This window comes from Ascaphus truei, chromosome 2 (genome assembly GCF_040206685.1).
Source record: "Ascaphus truei isolate aAscTru1 chromosome 2, aAscTru1.hap1, whole genome shotgun sequence".
NCBI lineage: Eukaryota > Metazoa > Chordata > Amphibia > Anura > Ascaphidae > Ascaphus > Ascaphus truei.
Window position 1 is genome coordinate 404,368,502 of NC_134484.1, and position 12,227 is coordinate 404,380,728.

At 39.7% G+C, this 12,227-nt stretch overlaps 1 protein-coding gene across 2 annotated transcripts in view; it reads right to left on the minus strand.

Annotated features, from left to right (window-relative positions):
• Positions 1-12,227, minus strand: part of AKAP9 (A-kinase anchoring protein 9) — a 97,607-nt gene that overhangs the window by 16,515 nt on the left and 68,865 nt on the right. For both annotated transcript variants that reach the window (XM_075587382.1, XM_075587381.1), the window contains 6 exons: positions 11,780-11,843; positions 11,353-11,474; positions 9,538-9,735; positions 5,823-6,011; positions 3,302-3,446; positions 435-657 (listed from right to left, as the gene is read on the minus strand). In XM_075587382.1, coding sequence (XP_075443497.1) covers positions 435-657; positions 3,302-3,446; positions 5,823-6,011; positions 9,538-9,735; positions 11,353-11,474; positions 11,780-11,843 — 941 coding nt within the window. The remainder of the gene's footprint in view (positions 1-434; positions 658-3,301; positions 3,447-5,822; positions 6,012-9,537; positions 9,736-11,352; positions 11,475-11,779; positions 11,844-12,227) is intronic.

A 12,227-nucleotide genomic window follows, 5' to 3' on the forward strand; every position in this document is an offset into this window, starting at 1 on the left:
TGAAAAGCTGCAATCTGGACTCATCGAGACAACCCGAGCCATTTAAACTAAAATGTTCTACAAATAACATTGATGATGATAATAAAAACTAGACTGTTCTGATGGCATACACCTGTAATAATAATATATTGTAAATGTACGCAGTCCCACTTTCTCTAAATCTTCTAGTTTCCTGTGAGAGGTGTAACAAAGCTAAATTATCAGTGCCTACATTGTAAATGCTGTATTCCTAGGACTTCCCTGCCATCTTTGTTAACCACAACTGTTATTTGCTGTGATGTTTAGTATCAAACCAGCAACATATTTCAAAGCAGAAAAATGCTGTGTTCTCACAGCAACGTAATTCAATGCAGAAAAAAAACTGTGTTCTCATATGATTAACAATTGGCAATGTAGCCAATTGTAGTTGTGCATTGTGTACAGTAACTGCACACCTGAGAGACTCCAGCTCTTTAAAGTGCTTGTGCTGTATTTTGAGCGTAGATTCAAGTTCCAGCTTTGCTTGTGCAAGTTCATTCTTTATTTCTGCGACCAACAGTCTCTCAGAGCTGAGCTGATCCTGCAGTTCAGTGGCTTTTGCTTGTACACTGCAGAGCTTCAGGTGAATCTCCTGAGTTTGAGGCAGCGGATCCTGATGCAGATTGTAATTTATCACATCTGGTGAGGAAAAAAGATAAAACCACTTTTCAGAGAGCTATATTCGTTTCTATCTATACAGTAGGACTACAAATATGGATACCACCGTTACATTAGAGTAAAGTAACTATTGAATTAGCTTTGTATTATAAATAATATCAATTGTATTCCACTACTCAATCGCCCATCAATTTGATTTCAGTCACAATTTGAGGTGTAATTTCTTACATAAATATATTTGAAAGATTAACAATACAATTCATTTAAAATCACTGAGATACCAAAGATTTGGGATTGTTCATGACGGTAGCAACAAAGTGTTAATCTTGTCCTCACAATCATGGACCGTTCTAGGAGGGACTCAAATGCTGTTAATAACGGATCTTTGTTAATTGCTATGTAAATCATCAAGGCTCAAGTTGGAGTGAATCATGAAGACCCGCTCTATATTCTATCCCAGGGACAAGCGCTGTAATGGGGCAGTGTCATTAAGTGCCATTAAGCACACGCGATGTGGCATTAACTCCCACGGATTTGGCATATACCTTTTAAAAAGCAAAATGACTCTATACCATTCAATAACAGCTCTTTAGACACTTTTAACTATTTGGTTAGCATGGATGTTAAATTATGCGATGTAAAAAAAATCCAAGAAATGTAACGAAAGCAGAACACCAGGCACATTTTTTTTTAATATTAATTAAAAAAGCAGACAAGGCAGGTGCAATCGTGTTAATGGACAAGGAACTATATGTGGCAGAAGCCAATTATCCAATCTAGACCACCATTGTCATCTCCTAAACAATCTAATATGGAATTTTAAAAAATAAATTGATTTAAACCTTGAAAATTCTTAGGCATAGGGGATTATCAGTACAGAAAACAAACTCTTTCTCAGTACAGAGCACCGGATCACACCAATACTGGCATTTGCTTCCTAAAATCCACAAGAATTTGACTAAACCACAAAACTATTGATGACCAATAGTCTCTGAAATGGGGTCCCTCTCATAACCCGTAGCCAAATATTTAAACCATTTCCTTAAACCTTGCTAAATTATTTTGCTGTGATTTTTCTTTTGTCTTTTTACTCTAGAGAGGGAGGTTTACCGGAGGATTTATAGGGACGTACCACAGATTTCTTTTAAATCTTGTGGGAATGGGCCAGAAGGGGCTCATCCCCCAAAACTTTGCCCCCTGTTTACCCTTTGTGTTACATTCCCTCTCCTGTTTTCGATTTATGTTCACTTTTGGGTCCCATCCCTCCCGAATTTTTCTGTTATTTATGATTTTTTAAAATTTTATTAGTGTCTGTTTTTTCACTGTGCTTGTCTCCATCCATATAGTACCACTTATTCTGTATACACACTGTGTTTATTTTTTATATATGTACTGTATGCATATTTGACCTTTTGGAATTCAGTAAAATATTTCTCTGACCTATTGTGGTGGACTTTTCTCTTTTCTTGAGTGCTGGGAACGCTGTCTGTCTTGCATATGTCTTCAGAGGGCTTTTGGGTTCTCTCTTTTTGTTCCCACGCACCTTCACTTTATCTATTGCTATTTGTTTAGGAGTGCGGTCTATACCTTCTAATTTTTGTATACAATATATCAAAGTACTTTGCTCCAAATTTGCCATGTCTGTCCCAGCTTGCGATTTGGGGAGGAGTTACATGACAGATTATAATAGATTCATTCCATTTTGCGCCTGGAAGTCATGCTTTGTCCCCTTTACATGTGGAAAAAAGTCACCAGATCTGAAGTGGAGCAAGTCTAACATTTGGCATTGGACGTAAGAAACCCCCTGTTCTTACATATAACTCAACAACTGCGAGAGAAAAACAAACTTTTTGCTGTGTTTTATCAAAATGCAGATTTACAGAAATCAGACATATACCTTGAAGCTGCAGTTCAGTCTTTTTTTTTTTTTTTTTAATTTATTTTTTTACTTCAATAGTTTTGTGTGTGCAATCTCTAATTACCTAAAGAACTGTATAGCTGCAGGTCAATTCATTCTCCATGTATTGATAGGTCGAAATTTGGTGACATACTGTATTAAAAGCTGGGATTTGTTTATAATCTGCTTGTCTGTCAGTGGAAGCTCATGAATATTCATGAGCATTCCTGCACTGACATGTGCTAGAGGGAGGGCAGGGCTGACAAAGGGATGTGCCAGGGCTTGTGACAGGACATGAAGGGGCAGTGCCTTAGCAAATGGCTGCTAAAATAGAATACAAGAAAATTGGTCTTTCAAAGTTGTTTTTTTTAAAACAGAAAATGCTAAAAGTATTTTTTCTTACTACAGAACTGATTTATTAAAAAAAAAAACACACATGCAGGATATTGACTGAACTGCAGCTTTAAGTACTAAAATATTCTTCACATCAGCAGAATGTGATTTTTGGCAAAGCCAATTACAACATCAATATTCTGTGATGTTTGTAAATATTAAAATAACAATGTTAAAATTAAAATACAGATAACCCCCCCGCACTCCCTAAAAAAAACAACTACCAAACCAAAATGTGCTCAAATATGGACAAAAGAAATTTAATTTAGAATGATTGAAAATATTTTTGTTTTTGCGATTTAAAATACAGATTACAGAACATGAATGTATAACACTTAAAAATAAATGAATAAAGTTCCTTTTGCAAAAAGATACCTTCAACTTTTGAAAGAAACGGTGGATTCACTGCTCCATCATTCTGCAAAGTAATAAGCTGAGCACGGAGCTCCTGAATCTCCAGTAACAAACTCCTCCGGTCTGCATTTTCTACACAGTCCATGGAATTTATCTGTTCCATACCCTATTAGGGGAATCAAAAAGACAACCAGCTGTCAGAATCAACTTACTTTCACCTTCTAGGGCAATACACTGTTAAGTGGCAAACTTGCAGCTGGTTTGTAGTATCCATCACCTGATGATTGAGGAATATTATATCAGTAGTTTGTCACATAAAACAATATAACTTAATATAATAACTATCTCCTATAGCGCTTTTCTCTTAATGGGACTCAAAGTGCTTCAGAATTGCAGTATAGTGCACGGTAAGCAGCATTGTACATAGGATTTGTACAGACACAGTCCCTGCCCTTTAGATCTTACAATGTCTGAGGCACAGGGTAGTAAAGTGACTTGCCCAAGGTCACAAGGAGCTGACACCAGGATCTGAACCAGTGCTTCAAACTCAGTGTCGTTGTTATCAGTCTGTGTCTTTACTCACTGAGCCACTCCTTCACAATTTCTCATGAAAGTCGATACTCCGTCACTTCCTTTTATACTTATTGTGCTTCTCTGACTATCACTCCAAAGGTCAGTTGCAATATAAGGTAATGTTAATGTAAGGTATTTCATTCAAGTAGCTAGTGTGATGTACATGTACTGTATCAGAAAACAAATGTACAGTACGGTCAACATTTATTGAGTACCCTTGTACAAATAGCCATAGGACCAAGGCTTTCTACACCATACATGTAATATTTACATGAATTATAGCACATAAGGTAATATCTCCAATAATATAATTCCATAAATTACATCTTATAAAAAGAACAAATCTGAAACACAACAATTAAGCGTTTAAACCCCGAGATTATCACATAATATATTTTGCTTAACAAACAGTCCTAGAATTACTCCATTGTTATCGCTGCGATGTAATGGTCTATATAAGGGGTTATTTTTGACTGCTGTATTTACTCTGGGTTTAACCCTTTAATAACACTGCAATAACTCATTTTTTTTCAGTGATAAGTGTGGGCTAAAGTTTACACAAGGATTGCGAATTAGCATGCACCATCTAATTACACATGCAAGAGCACTTCACTTAAGTACAGTATTGCAAAAGAGACTGCAAATGTCTACAAATGAAGAATTAATGGATAATTACCTATTCACATGCTAGTCACTGAACTCCGATACCTGGCAATATCAGGCTAACACCAAATATGGCCAATTTCCCTCACCTACCCCAGACTGGTATTAGGCCAATCATTCACGTGTATATCATTTTCACTATAGGCATAAGCAAGATAAAACTAGCCAATCTACAATGCATGATCCAAATAGATGCTCTTAATGTTGAACTTGTTAATATATCACCCGTAAGAAACATAAGTGACCGATTACTTGACCGTTATTTAACGCTGCGTTACTGATTTTTTAATGTATGCAAATGAGATTGAATATCACAAACCAGTTATGAATATACGTAATTATTAGTAAATATAGCAGAATTTCAAAAAGGTATCGCTGCAATACCAATTTTTGATAACATTATTTTTTAAAGCAGGAATATGGAATTTAAGGAAATCTAGGCCTTAGTACAACCCTTGAATAAATGTATAAATATGACTGGGCCATGGAATGGTATAGCTCATTTGTTAAAACGGAAATACAGTACAGGTAGTCCTCGTTATCCAACGTTTCACTTTACAACGAATGGCGTATCCAACGCTTTACAATGCAACCCTACGGGCAGTTTTAAGACGCTGGAGTGCGTTATTCGACGTCTGAATGCGTTATCCGACGCTCACCGTCACTGATTAACATGGGATTCACTTTACAACGGTTTAACTATCCAACGCTACTTCCAGAACGGATTCCGTTGGATAACCGAGGACTGCCTGTACTGGTAGGAGAATCTAGAAAATGTTTGTGGAATGGGTTGAATTGCTACTTTACACACAATAGATTTGTATCTGACTTCCACTACATTTAATGTGATTTTTATTTGCGCGTGAATTTCCCCACTTCATCTAACCAAGCTACTAAAAAGAATAAAAAATAAGATATCTGATTAGACATGCATAATATAGATTATAATGATTGGCTAATTATAGGAGTACAATTTGGGTTTCTTATCAAATATTTTCTTTTAAAACAAGAAATGCCAACAATGTTATTTGCAAATGAGTCAAATGAGCATGCTTTTTAGTGCGGATGTACGTAGCGTACATGTACCCCTCCCTTATCTCAACCATCCCAATATGATGACCAAACAGGAGAAAAAGGGCAGATCTCCATAGGTGACAGGGCAGCTCAAGCACAACACAAAGTGACCTTGTGCCAAAGGATGTGGCTAAGAAAAGTCAAACTCCTTATCAGTTTACCAAGTACAAAAACGGAATAACTTATTGTGCTGCAACATTGAAATACTGTAAATAGGTATATTTCAAATCACCTGTTCCTGCAGTCTGTGTTGCATTTGGGTCACTAGTGCAGATGCATCACAAGTGCTCAAGGTAGCCAGCTGAGTGTGAAAAGCAGCCAGCAAAACATCTTGCTCCCTGCAGAACACTTCCCGAATTGCCCTCAGGAGCTCACCTCGCCAGTCTGGGGCACGCTCATGAAGATCAGAGCTTTCAGAAATCTAGTGCGGGGGGGAAAAATAAATATCGCAAAGGTTCTCTCAGAACAGGTTCATGCAAATGAATCAGTCGCTTCTACGTTCTGCTCAATTTAGTAGTAGATATTTATCGGAATCACGCTTGCAATTTGTACAAAGACAAATAACCATTATAAATTGTTAATCCAAATAAAAAAAAGATATCACCAATATCTCCATGAACTTTAATGTTCATCACCCAAGTTGCCAGCTGAAGTAAATCCAGCCTAACACAACACAGGCAGATTTAAGGTAGAATATGCAAGGGGGGGGGGGGGGGGGGAGGGTCAGGGCTTTTCATTTGAGTTGCCCAATTCTAAGTTATCTGTGAAATGCTTCATTTGGGAATAATAAGAGAAGTCTCACATGGAAAAATAGTGCAGAGCCAAAACAGACATGGGAAACATTTTGACAGGTATTGTCTATTTGTGGTTTAAAGCAGCAACAAACAATGATACAACCAGACACGACTTATACTTTCTGAAAGTAGACAATCAGAGGTATCCTGAGGTGGGTCTCTTTAAATGGTTATACAAAGGACGACAATAAACATTTCCCTTTATGACAGATACAATAAAAATGATTATTTTCATCTGCTTCAGAGTAAATCCATATGTATTGTAACATGCGTTTAAGGATTGATTTTTCCCAATGCCCATCAGAAACAATTGTATGTACATATAGTATAAGTAAAAAAAAAACCTTGGCTCCTCTCACACTAAACGTCCAATCCCCCCTTGCCCCTCTGACAGGGGGGGCATGGGGTGTGAAAACAAAACAGAACTCATTGGTAGTCGGGGGGGGGGGGGGGGTAAGAAGGGCCTCTCCCCAACATAACTACCCCCGATCAACCCCCACACGGTCCTCTACTCGTACTGACTACCTGGGGGGACGGGGGGTGGAGGGGAGTGATAAATACTGCGCTCCATTAGCAGGAGGCTTCATGCTCTCCTGCGGTCCCCTTTCCTGTATATCTGAATGATCATCCAGAGACAGGGGAGCCTGGAGAATACAGCATGGAGCCCTCTGCTAAGAAACAAATGCATCTGGTGAGACTCAGAACTCTCCCTGCTGCGGGAGAGAGGCGGAAGCAGGAGGACGTTTTAAAACATCCAAAGGGCCATGCATTTGCAACATTTGTAACATCTATATATGTCCTAAGGGCAGTGATGGGGTTAAAGTAAAAAACAAAATGCAAAACCAAATGGTGATCAGCACAAACTGCTGCTTTAATCTCAGAGCTGTATAAAATGAGTAGAACGCAGAGAATTGTGGAACGTATGTGGCAGGTAACATGGTATATGGCAAGGACCGTGAGCCCCCAAAGGGGCCACACATTCTCTTTCTGTACATAGATGTGGCAGCCGTGGGCAGAAGCTTCTGCCCTCCCCCTCCGGTCAGCGGCATAATGCTGGTGTGCTGATTAATACTGTCCTGCTCCTCTACTTAAACTGGAAACTAGTGAGTAGCAGTTTACTGTCATTTAGCACTGATGCTCGAACATTAAAATAACCCCATGAAAGTATATATTTTCTGAAAGTCCATGCAGCAAGGAACTAAAAAATGGCCAGCATGTCTTTCCGCAGAGAACTTTCTGGCTGGGAATGTTTATTGATAACCATGTACATTTATGAGAAAAAATATCAAGATCACTGACATATGTGCATCAACCTTTCTCATACCAGCTCAACATAATCTTGGAAACAAATCCAAAATGGTATTGGGCTGGGTCTCCTTCAGTACATTGATACCAAATATGTACCGTAGAGGTTTACATACGGCTTGGTCAATACTGGCCCCAAAGTAGTAAGACTGCGTTAGGCTGTTTGCGTCTGGACTTGTTAGTACTGCATTTATAAGGTCCGTGCTTATGGGCTACAAAGTCATCTGGTTTCTCAATCAAAGCAGAAAATAGCGTCACATTTTATTCAGTTGGTATTTAGAAAAAGGATAAAAGTTTTTTTGTGTTTCGCAATACTTAACATTAGATACTCTTTGGGGCAGGGTCTCCCTTTGCCTTATGTTGTCAGTTACCTGTTGCACATATCGCCATCGTTAGTACTTTATATTGTCATTTTGTAAAGCACTGGGCACATTGTTGGCGCTATGTATGGTAAATAAAATTATATATACATAGAGCAGACTACGGGCTATATGCTCTGTCGCTAGAGTATGCAGGAAGTAAGGTACAAGGGCAAAAAGCTGGTGTATTTGTTCAAAGACTAAAGCTGTGAGTCTACACAAGATCAAATAAAACATGAATAAAGATGTAAATATGCAGCATTCTCCTCACAGCCTTCTCTGGCTTCAGAGCTGCAAGCAAGGTTCCTCTTAGGCTTTGTTCATAGTGAAAGCGAGCGAGAACGCTACAGTGCTACTTGCCTCGCGCGAGATTTCCTCTCCGGCGATGTGCGGTGCGGACTGTAGGTTCTTGGAAAGCGAGCGAGGGGGTGGGAGCGGTCATTACGCGGGGGTGGGGGGTGTCAAGGAAGTGTCATGCATGAGAACACGCTTTTAGCAAATAATAAAATGCATAATGCCACGCAATTTACAGAAGTATTCTGCAAATATATATATATTATGTCATGCATGAAAACATGCCTTGTAAAATTTTTTTTAATAAAATGTGATGCATTGAAATAAGTATTGTACACGACAAAAAAATAAACAAATAAATAAACAATTATATACAAGTAATGGACAATACATGAGAAATTTCTCTCCATAAATTAGCATTGATATTTCTGTCATGGAATGAATTAAAGGTTCACGTTTGTAAACCTCAGAAACCAAATTTTCAATAGTTGAGTTCTCCATATTCTCACAACAAGCACAACTCAACTGACAAAAAGTAATTTGAACAGTATCCAGGAGGAATAGCTAACTACATTTTCATTGGCTGTTAGCCGCTGATATGACCAGGCTGTCTCGCTGCAATAGCAAACTCCTCTGCTTTTGGTATCCTTGTATCTCACGTGCAAGCTCGCGCTCACTATGGCCATGCGCTTTGGAATACACACGTTTGTTTGTTGTAGCGCGAGCAATGTAGCTCGCTCCGTATCTTGCACTGTGGACGAGGCCTTACTGTCTGGCATTGCTGCCCCACAAATAACTCGTATAAAAGCAGTGCTGCTCGTGTTTCAAGGACATATCAAAACTGCTTCCTTATGTCTAAGAATTTCTCATAAACCATTGTTATTGTTGTGCAATCTTACCAAAAGCATCTATAAATTACCAACATTGGGTGGTAGCAGCAGGTACTGTGCATTACTGAGGAATTCCAGAAACATACAGATGTAGCTGATGTTATTGCACCTATAAAGGTGTCGCATTAACGCTGTTCAAGGAGATCACGTGTTATTTAACGCATTATTTTGTGCATTAACAGGGCTAATAACGTCTGCTACACCTGTGCTTTAACAGTTTTACCCTGTGCCTCTCCTCCAGTCTGTTATCTTAATCTAAACCCAGGTTATTATTGTCCATTTAGGTGTATTTGTGCACATCTTACTTCAGATCTTTCGTGAACTTGCATTTTGCCAATCAAGTCTTTAAGGGACACAATGGTTTCAAGATAAGACTTTCTTTCCTTGAGCCAAGTTTCAGCATTCACAGTGAAAGATTGTGACTGTGTGTCCTTTTCAGCGCCGGGTACCTCTGTCAGTGATAAAACCTGAATTCCTTCGTGATGAACTGCCCGTAGCAAATTCTGTACAAAAATAAGAATTCGTCAAATGATATATACATACAGATAGAGTATATGTATAATGAACAATAAATAAAATCCATGTTTAGAAAACAGTTACCCCTTACTTGATGGGTTAAGCTTACAGTATTTCCTTTCACATTTCTCCTTTTGTTTATATGGTATATCTTCTTGGCAGCTAGTTATTACCCATCACATTTTTTGCACCCATCAAATGCGGCCAATAAAAATGTGTACTGCTTAACGCTTTCACTGGCCGTACGCTTTCTGTGCACTGGCCGTATGCTTTCTGTGCACTGGCCGTACGCTTTCTGTGCACTGGCCGTACGCTTTCTGTGCACTGGCCGTACGCTTTCTGTGCACTGGCCGTACGCTTTCTGTGCACTGGCCGTACGCTTTCTGTGCACTGGCCGTACGCTTTCTGTGCACTGGCCGTACGCTTTCTGTGCACTGGCCGTATGCTTTCTGTGCACTGGCCGTACGCTTTCTGTGCACTGGCCGTACGCTTTCTGTGCACTGGCCGTATGCTTTCTGTGCACTGGCCGTACGCTTTCTGTGCACTGGCCGTACGCTTTCTGTGCACTGGCCGTACGCTTTCTGTGCACTGGCCGTACGCTTTCTGTGCACTGGCCGTACGCTTTCTGTGCACTGGCCGTACGCTTTCTGTGCACTGGCCGTACGCTTTCTGTGCACTGGCCGTACGCTTTCTGTGCACTGGCCGTACGCTTTCTGTGCACTGGCCGTACGCTTTCTGTGCACTGGCCGTACGCTTTCTGTGCACTGGCCGTACGCTTTCTGTGCACTGGCCGTACGCTTTCTGTGCACTGGCCGTACGCTTTCTGTGCACTGGCCGTACGCTTTCTGTGCACTGGCCGTACGCTTTCTGTGCACTGGCCGTACGCTTTCTGTGCACTGGCCGTACGCTTTCTGTGCACTGGCCGTATGCTTTCTGTGCACTGGCCGTACGCTTTCTGTGCACTGGCCGTATGCTTTCTGTGCACTGGCCGTACGCTTTCTGTGCACTGGCCGTACGCTTTCTGTGCACTGGCCGTACGCTTTCTGTGCACTGGCCGTACGCTTTCTGTGCACTGGCCGTACGCTTTCTGTGCACTGGCCGTACGCTTTCTGTGCACTGGCCGTATGCTTTCTGTGCACTGGCCGTACGCTTTCTGTGCACTGGCCGTATGCTTTCTGTGCACTGGCCGTACGCTTTCTGTGCACTGGCCGTATGCTTTCTGTGCACTGGCCGTATGCTTTCACCTACTGTTAATTTTTATATTTCAACCATTTCTCTGAACCATATTGTACCACTTCAAATATTTTCCCATTACCTCTTGCTGTATCCAATAAAACCATATTATACTGAGGAATAATATTGTTTTAGATTCATTTTCTAGATATATTTGCTAATCTACTATTTGGGGATTAGTTGAATTAAAAAAAAAACACCTGCAGTATACAGGTAGAAACATAAAACGCCCGTTGTCTGCAGAAATGTGTTAAAAATAAAACTGCAATTGTAAAGTGAGCGCTAAATAACCCCAGGAGTATGATCAATTGTACACATTTTTCAAAACGCCCCCTTTTCTTGCCCTGCCCAGGTCCCGTTATTGCTGTTACCTTTATCTTGTTTGGAAGTAAATCGGTTGTAACTTCATCACCACCCCTTAGTACTCCTGAGGCTGGGTCAAAACTCTGACCTTGAACAACATAGGTTCCTTGGCTCCAATCAGAGCTTGTGTCTAAGGAAGAAAGTAAAAAAAAAAAGTAAAGCTGGATCCAAAACAGGAGAGTCCTTTAAATGACGTGCTGTTTAGCTTGCAGAAGACGACAATATCACCCATATTTTCTATATTGCAAGACACCTTATAGCTCATTTACCATGTGGTGCTATGGCATAAGACTTTAATTGGCTGTAAAGTGACTTTTGGTGCAGGAAAGTGTCTTATGGCACAGCATACAGTCAATGACCCAACATTATTATTATTATTTTTTTTTTTAAACATGTTTAAATTTAACATCAATGGTAATGAAAGATTGTCCTCACCACTAGAGGTTGCATCTGTGAACTGGTATGAAGCGGAGAGTGCCGACTCTGAAATAACCGCACCCTAAAATACAACAAAATACAAAAATAAGAGAGGTGTTTTTGCATATATCGTACTAAAAATGAACTGGAAGCCATTAACATCTGTGGCAGTCAAGTATTTAGAACAATGTAGGGTGAGAAGTGTAAAGAAAGTGCGAATAAAAGTTTGTTTTGATGGATTGTTCCATTATCTGTTTGCATTAAATGTATAATAATGTTCCTTGGATTTGACATAAATTGTTAGCCTGGCGGATTTTTTTAACACAATTTTTTTTTTTTTTAACACAATCTGTGTGTCATGTAAATCCTCCCTTACCAGTACCCCTCATATTTACACACCCCAAATTTCAAGCTGTTACACAGAACATTAAACATTATTCAAAACAAAACCTCGCTTCTGCTTCAA